This window comes from Pavona decussata, unplaced genomic scaffold (assembly GCF_977016875.1).
Source record: "Pavona decussata unplaced genomic scaffold, jaPavDecu1.1 SCAFFOLD_164, whole genome shotgun sequence".
NCBI lineage: Eukaryota > Metazoa > Cnidaria > Anthozoa > Scleractinia > Agariciidae > Pavona > Pavona decussata.
Window position 1 is genome coordinate 1,775,889 of NW_028145575.1, and position 16,762 is coordinate 1,792,650.

Sequence of the window (16,762 nt, forward strand, 5' to 3'; positions counted from 1 at the left end):
TTATGGTAACGTCTGATTTATTTTGTTCTTTATAAGAGAAAAATTAACCATTATCGTTCACAAGAGGGACAAGTCATTAATAACATCCTCAAGTGATAATTTTAAAATTGTCTATTTTGCTGGTATAACATATATTTTAAGGGAACTGATGTATTTTGTTACCGGGATATTGTATTTGATTGTTGGAATTAAAATTAGAATTACAATTTGACAGTTGTTTGTTCTGGTCATTTTCATCATGAGTAAGGTTGCACGGTCGCTAAGGGTGTAGCAAGGTCGTAGAAGTCCTTTTCCTAACAAACATGATGCACGTTTATTCCGCGACCGCATCGTATGAAATGTTATCAAATGTTACTGTTTACGATAAAAGTAAGACAGTGTGATCCCCCAAACAAAAACAAAAATAAAAAACATTTTAGCTCCTTATCTTCAACAACTTTTCCCGGTTCTGCGGGACCGGTAGAGGACCTTTAAGAATTTGAAATGTGTTTGCTGCCAAGCTCTCAAAATCAAGAGGGATGCTATTCAGCGAAAACTATTAAGGACGAAACCGTGGTGCACCTTGCTCCACGAAGTGGGAGAATTCCCCAGGGAGAGGATACTCCGCTGTATATCTGACTTGTCCCCAGTCGTCCCTCATGGTCGTGAGGACAAGCTCGAGAGAGAAGCGCTGCATTGCCGTCCTAGTCTCCTCTCGACCGTAAAGGGTATCAGTTTTCGCCTTCGCAGTCCTTAAATAGGGTTAGGGTTCAAGGAACTTTGCGGCACACCCCTATAAAAAATTCGCGGGAGTACCCCCCCCCCCCCCTCCTGGGAATATCATAAGAGACGACTGTGAACAAGTCAGACTATATAAGCTATAAAGGTATGTATGGCCCTAGAACGTATGGTTTTTGAGCCGCTTTGGTCTGAAAATGGGTGTGGATTTGACAGAAACGGGCATAGATTCTAGAGACCAGGTCTGAACTTGGACATGAATTCTAAAAGGTAAGTTGGAAAAAGGGTACCGCAAAATTTCATATTTTGGCCGAAAACAGGGTCAGGGTTTGGAGAAGCGAGCCGCACCCCCCTCCCCTCCCCAGCAAATTTCCTTGTAGTACCCCAGGAGAATATCATACCCTAAACTGCGGCACGTTTGTTTTACCGCATGCGCACAATGCTATAGATTGCATCCTCGTCCGCAGAGCCTACGATCTTTTTGTCAGCGGTTGAATTAAAAAACCATGTGGGCTTTGGGGGCGAGAATGAACGCAATGCACACTCGGCTGACACATACTTGCACTCTCAATGAATCAGTTTTCAAGATGTCTAAAATCTAGTCTAAAATCTCAGTCTTTTCGTATTTTGTAGAAATTTCAAGTAAACGTATAAAGTGGAACCTCGATTTAAAAAAGGGGCCAAGGGACATGGCTGACATTTAATATTCTTTTGTCTGCATTAAAATTAGCCTCACTAGCTTTGTTCTTGAGTTCAAATATCAAAATAATATTTTACCTCGAACGAGGCTAGTGAGGCTGATATGAATTTTACAATAACTGTCCAAATTCCCGCGCGCTGATTGGCTCGTGGCTATGTCTATAAGAGTACAGACAATAAAAATGACGTCAGTTGTAACGCGCGCGTTTTCTCAACGAAAAAAATAGCCAACTCCGCTCGTACTTTTCCCATGTTATTGTAAAAAACAAATCGACGGCAGTTTTCTATGGTCTATACTCTTATAGACCATAAAATGACGCCATAAAATGTCCAAAACTTGGCAGTGAGACCGCTTGCCTGCGGCTTGTGGTTCCACTTGAGTTTTGAACATTTTTTGACGTCATTTTATGGTCTATAAGAGTATAGACCATAGAAAACTGCCGTCGATTTGTTAATGTGACAAAAGAATATTAAATGTCAGCCATTTTTGCATTAGGTCTATATCGAAGTTCTGTTCCAAACATTTCTTCGTTATGACGAGGACTTCGTTATATAGAGGTTCCACTAAACTACCCTTTTTATTGTCATTTAAGCTATGGGATTACTTTGACATGAAAGATCTCCTAAAACAAGAGCGTTGTCAGTATTCCTTCGAAATCTCAAGTTATCTGGGAAAATCGCTGCGAATGCCATGTATCCCACTCCTGCCCCAGCAAGCACCGCGACACCAAGCCACGTGTTATAGGTCATCACTATCAGCATCAATACATATCCCATGAACACCTGCAGCATGTGGAGAAACGTTTGTAACACGTGGATGTTACGTCTCCATATCGTGCTAAAAAAGTGAAATAACCAAATTAGTTCTCAGTACTGTAAGTAAGAAAAAGTGCCTTTTCATTGGAAAGCGGATGAAAGGTTTTCACCTTCCATGTCACCACAAGAAACAATCAAAACCTTATATAAGCAAACAACTGTTTTTCCTAAAGTATACACAAATCTTCGTTTTCGGAAAAGAGTAACCGTGTGGTGGCATCAGTGGGTGCGTGGTTTTTTTTTTTTTTTTTTCAATAGTCAGTGGTCGGATGAAAACGATAAGTAAACGGTACAAGGGCATCCAACGGTTCATTTCGGTGAAGATCCGTTCGGAACCGAAGACCTCAATCGCCTCAGAAATTCGGATTAAGTGTTATGGAAAATTTCAAGTTTTCTTCGGAAAAATGTCAGCTCAAAGATTCGCAACACTGTAAAAGTAATTCCTTTTGTTTTTGGAGGGGCAAATATGTCGTTAAAAATACGAAACAAGATCAACTAACATTTTCGTTAAGCCAGTAACAGCTCGTAAATTCGGGGAATAAGTTTACGTTTCCTAAACCTTGCTGCAACTTAAAGGGGAAGTATCATGGGCTTTTTACCTCTTTTGTCAAAAATGGTGAAATAAGACCTCCACTTTGCTACAAAATAATTTTAGAACAACGAGAGGAGAGAAATCAACTCAATTCTTGACGGCAACTCATGATCTGTTCTAACACATTTTGGAAACCAAAATACGAAAACTTGAAAAATGTTAGCCTAATATTTTTCAAGTTTCAATCCATTCCGACCTACTCTGTCTCTGGTCAGAGGCACTAATCGACAGTTGTATTGCACTGGGTGATAATTTATAACAAAACTCGACAATTGTTCTTCTGTTTCTGTTTTTAGACAAACATTTTCGGGTTTTGCAATGACATCAAATCTTCGTGATACTCCCCCTTTAAATTGTCAGCTAAAGCCGATCTGAACAGATCAAACTGCCTTTACATGTAAAAGGCAACAAAAGCTATCTGAGAAAACAGGAGACAATAGTTTAACTGTTTTGCTTAAAATTTCTCGTTGAGTGTCCCTGACGGTGAAGAGTGATTGATAATTCGCCAAGCAGTCCCGCAACAGAATGAGCAAGTCATAAGCAAGTTCACTGGTGTTGCAGTATGGCATTACTACATTTTCGAGCATTAGCACATGAAGACCTGAGAATCCTTTGTTCAACAACAGTGTTCGAGGGGTTGGGAAGGGGGGAGGACAAGTGGTCCCATATAAGTATATATAAGTGGCCACGATATGTAGCACGCAGTTCTACTCAGTTGGATCAATCAGTATCTATTCCCAACCCTTGTGCCACGAAGTTCAAGATGCTAATATAAAGAATAGAACATGAAGACCAAGGACTGAGAGGTTTAATTTGAAGAAGGAAAGTCGCTTCAATAGACAAGTGAGGGCGATAGATCATATTCACCTCTGTCTAGGGAATCGTATAATACGTTGTTTCATACTCTCGCTCTTGCTGAATGCATCTTCACTATCTGGAGTGTCGCCATTTTCACTTGTACAAGTCGATTGCGTCAGGTCCCGGATCAAGAGACTGAGAGGTCTGGACGCTAGCCACTGCCTGAACAGTTTAAGGCCTTCAAAGGAAGCGGTCAAGAGAAATGTTGCAAAACAAGCTCCAACGAATACTGAAATGAAGAAATAAGTTACACAAACGTAAGTAGAATCCCGCGTCAGAAACTATGATGGGGTGGGGAGGGGTAATGTGTATAGCGAAAATAGAGGACAGTAGAGGCAAAAATGCAATGTCACAATGCCAGAGCATTCGTGAAGTGTAACCGCAAGAGAAGTATGGCTACGGTCATGTCAACAATAAATCTCATGTTCCTCCTTTCCCCTCCCCCAAACCGCCCTGCACTCCCTCACGGAGTCAAGTTCACGCCCTGGCAGACTTTTCATGGATTCTGTATTTGGCATGGTTGGCTTATCAGGAGGTTGCCATACGGACAGGACGGGGCCGGGAGTGATATACGGTATCCATAGACTGATCCTGAGGAAGACTAGTTCTACCAATTGAAATATCGGCCTACAATCTGATTAACCTGCCCCGCTATCTATCCGTTGTACTAGCCTTGTACTTTCAATTGTGTGTCCCTAGAATTTCTGCGCGCGATGAAAACACAGTGATATTTCAATCTATAATTACATCCATTTTCAAATCACTGGTGATCCTGGGAATCTGATTGGTCCAAAATGGTGCAATTTATTCCCAAATTGCACCATTTTTTGCTCTAAATCGCATCTTTTCTTTAGCCCATCAAAATGGAAATGAAGTAACACAAATAGAATATTAATATTGACAATGATACTCTGTGATTTCAAAATGGATGTAATTAAGTGGTAATTGAACTTCGTGTCGTGAAATTTTGGAGTGAAATCATACTTGTGATTTCAAATCAAACTCGCGCTGCGCGCTCGTTTGATTTTGAAATCACGCGTCTGATTTCAGACCAAATTGCACTCCACTCAGTTCAATTACCAATATCAACAACACACCAGCCCACAAAGTGGACAACGCGCGCTGAGATTGCATTTCACCTACTATATATTCCTCGTAGTGTTCTTCAAATGGTGTTTTCCGCTTTCGTTTTCCAAATCCAATGACAGATCTCGTACTTTTTACCATTCTCAATTCCCCTAATTATTAAAGCAAGCTTTTGTATAGTTGCGGCTAACTTTTAGCTTCAACATTGCCACAGTCACCTTTTTCGAAGCGGACACGACTGTAAGGAGGGAACCCTTCGTAAGGCGGGCATTACTGCAGGTTTCGGCTGCTCCTTGTAGAATTTCACTAATTTGTAATTTGGCTCTCTTTGACTGAAGCGGGGCGGACACAGCAAGCTGCAGGTCCCGATGGTATCCACTTTAGAGAAAGTTGAGTTGTCAGTATTTGAACTAGGGATAAATATCGAAGACATAGAAGGTCAACGAAAGTTGAATGTGTCTGCTTGGTTGTGCCAGCGGTGCCACGGAAGGCCTTCAGTTGGATCTCTGGCAGAAATCACTGGTCCAAAAATCTGGATTACGATTCGCGGATTTCCGATCCAACCGCACGGCTTTGAAAGAGGATTCTTCAAACCAAAATCCGAATTTGGATATGTTGATAGAAACCTGACATCCAATTTAATAACGTATAGACGAAAAATCCGTATTTGGATTCTTTGAAAGGAAAGCACCCTTACAAAAATCTGGAAACCTTTCCTTGTGAAAGCTTGACCATTGACTAATCACGATTTTTTCCTGAGAAGACTGAGACCTTAGCGAGTACTACTAATTTCTGGTGCCTACGGTTAGTAAATCTCACGTCATTTCAACTATTACAATGAAGCATACCTGTCGTGGATTTTACTCTCCAATCTCGAAATAAGAGAATTCCTTCCGTGCTCACATGAAACACTTCCTGAAGAAAAGGGGACGAAGTATGTATGGTAAACAAAAAAAATCAGGGATGCTTTGCATAAGAGTGTTAGCCTTAGTCTTATCGCAATATCGTATTTCTAAATGCAGTTTTCACACAATGGTTGTCAATTGTCAGTCTTACACAAATTATACAAGAGACCAGTTTTATTTGTACTATGCCTAGCAATCATAAAAAATCTACGGAATATACTGGCTACGGTGTCAGAGCACTACTGCGTGGCAAGCTCGCTCATCAGGCTTTGCAAACTGAATATAAAATTTTAATACATAAATTGCATTGATAACAAGGTCGAACGGTAAGGGGAGGAAATTGACATATGGAGACATTGTAAAACGGACTGAAAATCAATAAAAGTGTTGTTCAAAAATATTATAATTTAAAAGAATTGATAAATGTAGACGGGAATTCCTTTTTCTTCTCGTTAAAGAATAGTTAAATTCAGCGTATTTATAAAGCTGCCTAGCGAGCGTGTACAGGTATCGCAGATGCCGTGACTCATCCCGCTTTCGCTTGAGTATCTACGAGAAGGAGAAACTGCATGTACGTTATTTGCATTTTTGTCGCTTTCGTCGTAAACAGGTCTGTTTCGATCTACACTTGATTTACATAGCCTCTCGATAACTCCATCCTCTTTAAATCGATCTCGCTTCATTATGGTCGTTCGGTTTTTCAGCTTTAGCAATTAATATTTCAAATTATATTTTTTGTGTGTCGGTTAACTAGAATAAAAAATAACGACAAAAAAATCAAACCTACGAGTTTTCCATTTAACATGAACACGTGCTAGACAGAGCAACTTTAGAGAAACGCGACTTTTATCATTGATTGCGGAAGTTTTCGTTAACTCGACTGAACAGGGTTCAGATTTACTGGAATACATTTTTAAAATTAATGACATCTGTAGAAAAGATCGCCGCTTCACATCCGAAACAATGGTACATGTGATTTGTCTTATAATGAAATAAATAAGGGGTACAAGGCGGCAACTCGAAGTCAGTAACGTTTCATAACACAATTTCACTGCGTGTACTCACCATTCTTGTTGTAATGAATTACTCTTAAATACGATATCGATTGGCGTCATTTAAGTGTGCTTATAACTTAAACTTTCCTGAGATAAAAGACAAAAATTTGAAAAGAAAAAATTGAAAGGAAAGCAAGCACCCTTGCCAGATGTTAAACTGACAACAAAAGAGAAACTGTAAAAAAAATTAATGGCTGTCATAAAATTTCCATACAACGTCGTTTAACAGCTGCCAATCAGGGTTGATCAAACAAAGGACTCTTTTGTTTGAAATTTCTTTTCTCTAAAGGAAATGTTTTTGTCATCGTCGTGAAAATTGTTCACTTAAAAGACATTTTTGAATTAAGAGTGATATTTTGTTTTAATTTTTATCATTTTTTCCCATATGCTTGACTTCAAATCTATTGACAATTTGGAATTGCTTAGAGATAACTGCGACATTCAGGAGCGATGTGTTACGTAAATATTGTCGAATATTTCTTCCAAGTATCCATTGCTGAGTAACCTGACAAGATGGCGGTCTACATGGCACATTGAAACGTAGCAACAATAGCCTACGGCAACATGTGGTTTTCTAGTCTTATATTTCATTTTACTTATGGATCTTTGACGCTAAAGTGGGTTAGCCTTCACGTAACTAGCTGTAACTGAGAAATTTGATTTAGGGTACGGCTTTATACAGTCATGCTGTTTTTTGCTAACGTCAACCGAAAGTAAAATTGTTAGCAAGATACTAAGTAGTACAATGCTTGCTGAAGTAAGTCATCTGTAAGCAAACTCTTGTGAAGGAATAACGAGCTGTTTTTTGCAAAGAAAGATCTTTTACAGAACAAATAGCACCCTGATAAATAAATTTACAAATCACGCAGGTCCATCCGCTGGTATCAGGAAGTGCGAAAGTGAGGTGGGGAGTTGTTCAAGGGTCTTTAAAGACAGGATATCGCCTTCTTGAGCAAATGGCTCAGTCATAATTAGGAAGGCTTCAAAGAGATTTTGAACAATTTTCGATACATCTTTGTCTGCGATGCATGATCAAATATTGCCGGTTGAAGCTGAAGACTCATCCTCAAGGAATGGCTTTCGAGCAACGAAAATAAAGCCTGTGGGAAATTTAAGTTTCGCCGGCCCCTTTGCTACTTTTACTTGGAAAACATTTCAACTTATAAATTTCGGGCGACTTCTTAGCAAATCTTGGACTTTTTTACTTAACCGAAGATGTAAAAATTCATTGAATGTGGTTCCTTTTTACTGTTCGTAAAGAAGCTGGCTTCAAGAACATGTCAAATGTGAAGGTCAGAAAAGCACTGATTCGTTATGTTAGCCGAATTAAAAAAAAATGTGTATGTATGTATAAGTTATGTCATTCTTGACAACCAAAATTGGCTTGGTATCCTCCTCTCTCTGCACGATTTGTAAAAAAAATCTGAATCTTTTGGACATCTTTCTTATAGAATGTGAATTTTCAGACAAATATTCAAATTTTCAAACAAATATAAACATATATATGAATTTTTCAGTATCTTATTTATTTGGTAACAGTAGTATATTTCACTGGGATCCTCGACAAACAATGCCAAGGCTATGATCGGATATGGGAGAATCAGCCTAAGGCGACTGGGGGCGGGTAGCTCCAGGAGAGAGGAGAGGTTTATCGCTGCCGGGAGGAGAGTGGATGAAGCAATATGGTCGTCGCTTTCGGAAAGACTGAGCGAGGTGTAGCGTGTGATGAGAGCTTTTATGTCGAACACGAGGTATATGGTTACGCATACGTCCCCCTAGACCACATACCACAGGTTAGGAATAAAACGGCATTGTGTGCGAGTCCCCCGGGGAAACTATGTATTGAAAATTCATAGTGCAATATGTATTATATTTTTGTACTGTAAATTCTATTCATAACAGGCACAAACCGGATTCCATGGTAACACTGGTTTGTGCCTGTTATGACGCAGTTAAAGGGACACAGTCAGCTTAGTGACCGCGCTGACCTGGACACTAGTTTTGTCAGTTTGAAAAGCGTCTACATCAACCCGAAATCAAAAGTACACGTCGAATACATCTAGAAATCCGCTTTAATCTTCCCAGTGTTTTATTTGATTTTCAATCTTTTACTGAAAACCTGTTTCTGAGTAAGCTTTTGTTTATCCTATGATATTATTTTATCATATTTTGTTAAAAACAGTATGGATCGCGTCTCCAACGGAACATGAATTTGGGCCTTCACTTACAAATCTAACCTTGTTCGTCTTGAAATTCTTCAGAAACGAGTGGTGGGAACTATAGCTAAAACCCATTTCTATTCACATACTGATCCAATCTTTAGAAAACTTGGTATTTTAAAATTTCATGACATACACCTATTTCAATTAGGTTTATTCATGTACTCTTACCAAAACCGTACCCTTCCTTTAAAATTCACCTTACAGAAAGAAATTCATTCGTATCATACAAGAAACTCTCATTTTTATCGTTTGCCTCTTTGTCGCACTAACATCAAACAATTTTCCGTTTTTTACCAGGGACCTAAATTTTACAACTTCTTGTGTACCGAAATCGTCAACTCGTCCTCCTCTATCTCCTTTAAGAAAGCACTTGAGGCGTTTTTCTATAATAACTATTAGTAGTTTTCATTTTCTTGTAGCTTTTCTTTTCGTTAAGGCTGGTTTCCATATGATCGCGGATCGCAGATCGCAATAAGGTCTGCGATCGTCTGCGATCATATGGAAACTACTTCTGCGATCGTCTGCGATCCTGCGATCCGCGATCATATGGAAACCAGCCTTTATATATCCTTCGGTTTGACATTGTAATTGTATGAAATTGTAATTGTATCCGTCGTCGAGTTCTTATCTTCTTTTTTGATTTCATCTTGTAAAATAATAACTGAGGAGATCTAATTAATATAAGCTTCATAGTTTTCTTTAGGTCTCCTCGCCATTGTTACATCTATTTTTTTTCTATTTTGTTTTTTTTTTTTTGTTTACATTGTATTTGTGGTGTGGCAAGGTAAATAAATAAATAAATAAATAAATAAGAAAATGAAAAGAAGGGGTGGGAAACGTGAAGGCGCCGGGCGGAAGAAATCGCCTGCGTTGACTAAAATAACGAGAAAAATCAATCAAAAACATTGGAGAACAAATCACCATTATATATATTTGGAAAATCGCATTTTCTCAACCTGGCGAAAGTTTCGTGCGGAGGGTGATCTTCGTAAACGATTCGAATTTCGCGTCATGGCTGCTTGGTTTGGAGCTCAGACGAAGACAAGCTTCGGTACACAGTCGATTATATATCTCCTCGACAAGGAAAACCTCTAGAAGAACCTTGTTTTCTAAGGGTCGAGCAGGCGTTCTTGCAATGGCATGGGTTTGGTTCCTAAATTTAGATGAAGGAGAAGTTGTAGAAACGAAATTATAAAAGCAAAATATATGATTGAAAGCAGAAATAAAGCTTACCGGTAGTTTCGCTGCACTACAGTTCAGTCGATTCGCTATGTTTTAAAATTGACATATTCTCTAATATTTCAACTCAATATATTTGCTTCTCATCCAAACACTGTGAAACGTAGAAACATAGGATAATTTTTCACACAACCTGATACCGATTTTAATAAATGATTCTTCGACTTCAGAAGCATTAGTTCACGTTTGGCTTTCCCTGGACAAGTCCATCAGTAAATTCTCCATGGTATCAAGAAAATGAGTGTTCTAATATGACATTAGGTCTATAATCACTATAATAATTTTGACTGGCAAATACTTCGACTCGACAAGGTTTGTTTAGATTTTTCAAAGGGTGCACGACTTGTGATGAAATCAGCTAAGAAATGGTATCTAATGCGCATGTGCACCAGCTGACTGTGTCCCTTCCCCTTGACTAGCTACCGTTGAGCGGTATTTAAGTCTTTAATTGATTGATTGATTGATTGATTGATTGATTGATTGATTGATTGATTGATTGATTGACGTGTAAAGCAATGTACGTCTTTTGGCACACAAAAACTAAGGGAGTGTTCATTATTTATGGGGAGGGAGGCTGGCAAATAGGAGGGGGGGCAAGCGAAGTTTACTCCCCTATTTAGGGGGGGTCAGAAAGGTTTTACTCTGGATCTGGGGAAGAGGGGGGTGGGACAAAAAAGTTTGAAGGTTGATATCATTAGTTTTGGGGTTTTTTTTAATTTCTTCCAGAACCGCATGACATTTAATGTACTTGTACCACAGTAAATCAAACCATAATCTCACACGAATAGAAAATGGGTTCCATTCAATGGATTTGCTAGTTAGATATGTTTGGATTTTACTGGCTGCACCAACAGATAGGCCGCCCACAGAAATAAGTTGATCTAGGCCTTTCACTAGAACGGTTGGGTGAAGGCTGTCAGTGTTTTGCAGGCAGATCATCTGACAGTGGCAATATAACTTCTTCGGCAGTTTGCCCAGTCAAGGACTCCACAACTGCAGCTTGGCACAGTCTTTTTCTCTTTTCTTTCCTCTGTTTTGCCTTTCTCTTGGCCTCTTTCCGCCTCCTACCCACTCCACTTTTTTTTAGTATCTGCCAGTTGCACATCAAACACCCTCTTTAGCTGCCTTGTGGTATTTTCCAGACAAGTGATTACACTCTGTATCACTTCAACCTGTACATTAAAGGCTGCCGCACACTAGCCGATTTTTCATCGTAGAGCTTAGGATTTTTTGTCGAGGTCAAATCGGGTCAAATTTTGTCGGGCCTTCAGCGTGCCGCATACCAGCCGATTTTTTGTCGCGACTAACCGCGTTAAGGCTTGGGGCCGAGTCATCCAAAATCAAGATGGTGCCTATTTCACTGACGCGGCGATTTATTTACCTCGACTTTTCTACGGAGGATAAAGAGGCGTCGCAAGAGCAGCACAAGAACAACGTGAGTTAAAAACTGGATAACCAGACGAAATGAACAGGGTGTATATAACAACCTAATTGAAGAGCTTGGGAACGAAGATCTGACTGGGTTTCGGTGGTACTTCCGTTTATCTAAAGAAAATTTTCAAGAAATACTCGCGTTATTGTCCTCTTTTACAGGTGCCCATTGCTCTATCTCCGCGCTGATCTCAGCTTCGATATCCACCATGTTGGAAAAGACACTTGTTCACATGACTCTCATGACATTTCCTTATTGGTTGATGCGCGCGCGAGCTCCGACAAATTGTCTTGGTCCACCGCACACTAGCCGACAAGGCCCGACAAGACGTTTTGAGATCTAGCACTGTCAGATAACGCCCGACAAGCCCCGATCTTGTCGCAGACTTGTCTGAATTCACCGCACACTAGCCGACAAGTAAAGATTTTTCGTCGGCCGACAAAAAATCGGCTAGTGTGCGGCGGGCTTAACAAACGTAATAGTTTCTTCTAGTGCTAGTGGAGCAAGCAAAAGGCAGGCGAGTAAATCGCTAAGTGGAGGATGAGAGAATGGTTTGATAATGAATGCATCATTGGGGGGGGGGGGTCAAAAACGTTTACATGTTCTAGCTGGGGGGAGGGTGGGGGGGCAAAAAAAGTTATCCTTCATCATTGAGGGGGGTACAAAAAATTCCAAACGTTCCGTTTCCCCATTTGCCAGCCCCCCCCCCCCCTCCCCATAAATAATGAACACTCCCTAACGTAGAGAAAAGCACCGTGTCCTAAGGAAGGGTATATATACCCATGGAAGCTAGCCTGCATTACAGACGGAAAATTTTACTGGCGGTATAAATTGCGTCTGCAAAGAAGGCTAAAAAAGGGGATCGTCTTTTTGACTTCAGAATTGAAAGAAGCGAGAGTCATGATGCAAGGCGCGACATGGAGGCCTGTAGTGAAAGTAAAATCTATGAGTGAAAAGTCGAAAGAATTTGCCATGATTTATAATCAAACAAACAAAATGGTTTTTGTTTTGTTTCTCTTTTGATCGTCTCTTTTCTTGTGATTGTTTAGCATTGCCTGCCACTCGATCTACACTGAATATGTTCAAAAATATTTCACGACGAACTCGACGAGCATTGGGGCGGAACAATGCTTCTACAGCGAGTTTGTACTCAACCGAGTGACATTTTTCTCTGCGAACTTTGCCTTAAAAAAGAAGTATTTGTGGCTTCGTTTTCATCTGAAATTAATTACGCAAGCTTCGACTGAACTACGGCCTGCGCCAGCTTGTGACAAGCTTGCGGTGACTTGCAGACATGAAAGATGGTGAAGGCTTTGAAGGTCAGCAAGGGACGTTGATTGATTCTGTGCGCCTTGCAGCTCGATCAGTTCCGAAGGAGGATGCTTTATTTATGTACATTATTTTATAATTTCAGAGATTGGAGACAAACGTTCGATTAACAAGCACTCCAACTTCACTTTTCATCATAACACCGTCATAACACGACTAAACAATAGACGAAAATGTCGGGGCCGTGTTATGGCAAGTCGGGGCCTGATATGGTATGTCGGGGCCGGAGATCGTATGTTGGGGTCACTTTAATCGACTGTATAAATTTACGGTTGTAACGGATGGGTTACTTTATACTTACAGCGACTCCCATCATGTTCTCTTCTCTGAGGCAGCTTTGCAAGACCCGGGTCATCATCCAAGCCCAACGTTTCGGGCAGTTCGCCAAGACAGCCGGAGTAGCAGCTGCATCGGCCTCAAGATTTCTTGTACAAGAGATCGAACGTAATAACAAAAGTGGCATGCTGCACGTAACATGGAACAACAAATCAGTGAACCGTTTCCCCTTCATTTACCTGCGTGATAACTGTAGATGTTCGGAATGTTTTCACGAGTCAAGTTTGCAGCGTAGGTTTGATACCGTCGGAAGTTTGGATCTTAACATTTCGCCTCAGAAACTGGAAGTAACGCAAGACGGAGAGCAGTTGGTTGTGACGTGGCCCGATGGTCATGTTAGTGTCTTCGACTCGGAATGGCTCCATTCACGAAGGCTCAGTGAAGGCGAAGACTCGAGCAAAGAAAGATCGAGCCTCAGTAGAGAAGGCGTAGAAATATGGGACGCTGAAAAGTTGCAAGGCAACATTCCGAAAAGCGATTTTCAAGATGTTATGCAAGATGACCGAGCTCTTTTCGACTGGCTTTTCGCTATGCACAGTGTGGGAATTGCGTTGGTGCGCAATACGCCGCTTGAGGTCGGACAGGTAGAAAAGCTGTGTGATCGAGTTGGACATTCCAAAAGCACTCACTATGGGTAAGTAAAGTTGTATTTTTGAACAACTGGTTCGTAAAAAAAATAATAAAAACGGCGAGATCCTGTCGATCCCTACGGGTTTCAACCAAATAACCACTTGCTTTTGTTTTGAAGCTACAAATAGAACAAGTACCTTTAATATTGTGAACCCAAAAATTTGATCAGGAGTTTTAAGACCCATTTCCACCCTTGATTCAATGCGTACGTTTGTTTTTGTTTTGAAATCGCACTAATATTGTTAAATTGCGCATTCCGATTGGTGAACTATTTTAATCGAGCTTTTCTCTAGCACAACGGTAGTCCAGAAAATCCATCGTACCGTGTTCTTGTGAAAATGTCCTACGGGTCTCGTTAAGTAAAACCCTACAAATGTAAACCTATTTCTTCACAGCTTCCATAAATTTTCATAAACTCAAGGTGACTTTGAAAGCCTCCTTAAAAAAACTATTTTGAAAAACGTTGTCAAAAGTTGTCCCTTTGCATTCTAATCACAGATCCATAATAAAATGTGGTGGTTACTGCGCTCATTTTTTAGTTATAGCCACTTGAAGGTAAGTTTAGCTAAACCTAAAATCACACCACACTGATTTATTCTACTGCCCACGTGCCACACATCAACATTCAAATCCCAGCAGTATGCAGGATGTTTGTGGCATAAACCAATAAAGGCCGAAACGTCTGGGAACAAATGTTACAAAGTCCTCATATTAACTGCTAATTTAGTGTGGCTGACCGATGAAGCCATGCTTACTAACCCACAGTTGTTGTCTTAAGCTATTGAAACATCAAAACTTAATAGCTACTTTCTGGTGATCATTACTTCCGGTTATCCAAAATACACAGGTAATTTAAGCAACAGACTCGCTGACTTAAAAGAAATAGTTTACTTTCTGGCTTTTGTGCCACTACCCAGGTGGGGAGGTGGCAAGAGTTACTCAAACGTCTGCTTGACACCTGTATTTACTATTATTATGCACAAAACTGAAGTTGTGTAAAACTGTAAAAATCTGTAGTAGTGACTTGTAAATATCCCAGTTTCAGTTACATACCTTTAGGCACAAGCAAAAATACAAGAAGCTTGTTATGTGTGTGTGCTTATGGAGTTTTACCAATAGGTGGTTTGCAACCAATCCCTGGAGATCCAAAAAGAGAACGGTATGGCGGCCATCCAACATGGCTGCCACACCATTGTCTTTTGGATCTCCAGGGATTGGTTGCAAACCCACATATATTTAACTACATCGTTTAATTGAACGTAATTTAATGAAAATAACGTACCTTCATGAAAGGATGGAAACGATGGACACGATTCAAAGTTTAAAACTCTTGTTGATCGAAATGGTGATAGCACACATGTTAACGAAAGAAAAAGTGGGAACCGGTATTTCTACTTCACGACCCTCACGTGAACCCTTGCGTGTTTTCACGTGACTCGCAGGCTTGGCTCGCTGGCTCGCAGAATGTGCATAACGTGTGCATACCAACGGTCACCAACGACACAAGCATAAGTAAAGACACAAGAAAATGGAACTGGGATAATGCAGGCATAAACACAAGCATAAAATGACGGCGCCATGGACGACGTTTAGTGGTTGAACTGTGGTTTTTGAAAATGATCTTATTTGAACGTATGATAAAACGCTGCCATATTACATGACTCGTAATCTAATTCCTTTGTCGATAAATGAACAATTTTATGACTCAAGCCGAGACTCAAACCCTTGCATACTACCGTTTATAAAATTGATGGTGAAAGTTAGCCTCAGAGACGCTTCACCATTTTACAATGCAACATTCTATTTCTCCTTAGTATAAATCTACTAGCGTTCTATCACGAATGTTGTTCTCTTATTGGCTATGCTACTCACTAAACTAAAACAATTAGATTATTCGCTTTCAATTTTCATGCGTGATAGTTGATTTGGACTTCGCCCTCATTAACTATCACGCGATAGAAATTTCGAGCTCATTATCTCATTGTTAATTTGTTTGCATAACATCTGGTATGGAAGTAAAAATTATATGAAATACATATATTTGAACTGCGGATGAAATAGTCAATGAATGAGAGACCATCGCCGGCAGTCATGTATGCAGCTTAACCAGCTGCGAAAAAAAAAGCCTGGAAAAAATCAGGCTAGAAAGGGAGTCGAACTCACGGGATTTTTACGGATAGTGTTCTGACATTTGAAATCATTCGAAAGGTCATATAAATTCAGGGTATCGCTTTAGCTCTGAATCGATGTTCTCCAAAATCCATTCAGGAGCCTTAGATTTGCAGAAACTATGAATTTCTGACCTCTTTTTGCCGGGACTTAATCTTGTCAAACATAAATCCGTAGGCAACGAAGCACGTACCACCAACGTAATGTGTAAAATCAGGCGTTAGTTTCTAGAGAGACTGTGGTGCTGTGTCGATGGACACGGATCAGATTTGGTCTTTAATATCAGGAGCCATAATCAGGCCTTGTCTTATCAATTGAGTTGGGGCAGAGTTGGTAAGATCATTTGGCCACCGTTTAGAGATTCTAGAGCTGACGTTTTGAGCGTTAGCACTTTGTCAGAACGAACCATGGAATTGTGGGTGGTGTGTGGATTATATAGTGACCAGTGGAGCTACGCTATTGGTGCGAGCCCGGTAACTTGAAAAACAAGGATCAGTTACTGTAGTTGAATGCGAATTGTTCGTAGATTCAAATTTGGAAGATGAATTTTTGCACAAAGTTTTGCGGCCGTCTCCTCCCCCTCCCCCTAACCCTAACCCACTGGACAGCGGGAGAGAGCCCCCCTGTGGGTTAAGAGGAGGAGACGGCTGATACTTCAGACTAAGAATATTTCTAGA

General features: G+C 40.3%; 3 protein-coding genes across 4 annotated transcripts in view; 2 read left to right on the forward strand and 1 right to left on the reverse strand.

The window, feature by feature from the left end:
* Positions 1-15,290, reverse strand: LOC146464442 (protein SLC31A2-like). Of its 2 annotated transcripts, none has more exons than XM_085129914.1 (4): positions 15,199-15,290; positions 5,617-5,683; positions 3,692-3,911; positions 1-2,254 (listed from the first exon to the last, which is right to left on the reverse strand). In XM_085129914.1, the coding sequence occupies exons 1-4, from the start codon at positions 15,202-15,204 to the stop codon at positions 2,005-2,007; spliced, it is 543 nt and encodes a 180-aa protein (XP_084986040.1). In that variant the 5' UTR covers positions 15,205-15,290; the 3' UTR covers positions 1-2,004. The 2 variants fall into 2 exon arrangements, with proteins under 2 accessions (XP_084986040.1, XP_084986041.1); XM_085129915.1 differs by lacking the exon at positions 15,199-15,290 and adding an exon at positions 6,739-6,914.
* LOC146464443 (gamma-butyrobetaine dioxygenase-like) overlaps positions 12,741-16,762 on the forward strand; it is an 18,634-nt gene continuing 14,612 nt past the window's right edge. The window contains exons 1-2 of the mRNA XM_085129901.1: positions 12,741-12,940; positions 13,036-13,146. Coding sequence (XP_084986027.1) covers positions 13,124-13,146 — 23 coding nt within the window. The 5' untranslated portion in view covers positions 12,741-12,940; positions 13,036-13,123. The remainder of the gene's footprint in view (positions 12,941-13,035; positions 13,147-16,762) is intronic.
* LOC146464444 (gamma-butyrobetaine dioxygenase-like) overlaps positions 13,254-16,762 on the forward strand; it is a 7,401-nt gene continuing 3,892 nt past the window's right edge. The window contains exon 1 of the mRNA XM_085129902.1: positions 13,254-13,920. Coding sequence (XP_084986028.1) covers positions 13,265-13,920 — 656 coding nt within the window. The 5' untranslated portion in view covers positions 13,254-13,264. The remainder of the gene's footprint in view (positions 13,921-16,762) is intronic.

Excerpts from the sequence above, each read along its gene's own strand:
- LOC146464442 (XM_085129914.1), bottom strand. Across the intron at positions 3,912-5,616 it reads GAGAGTAAAATCCACGACAG|TATTCGTTGGAGCTTGTTTT; the intron begins GTATGCTTCATT and ends TCTTCATTTCAG. Across the intron at positions 2,255-3,691 it reads ATACGATTCCCTAGACAGAG|CACGATATGGAGACGTAACA; the intron begins GTGAATATGATC and ends TCACTTTTTTAG.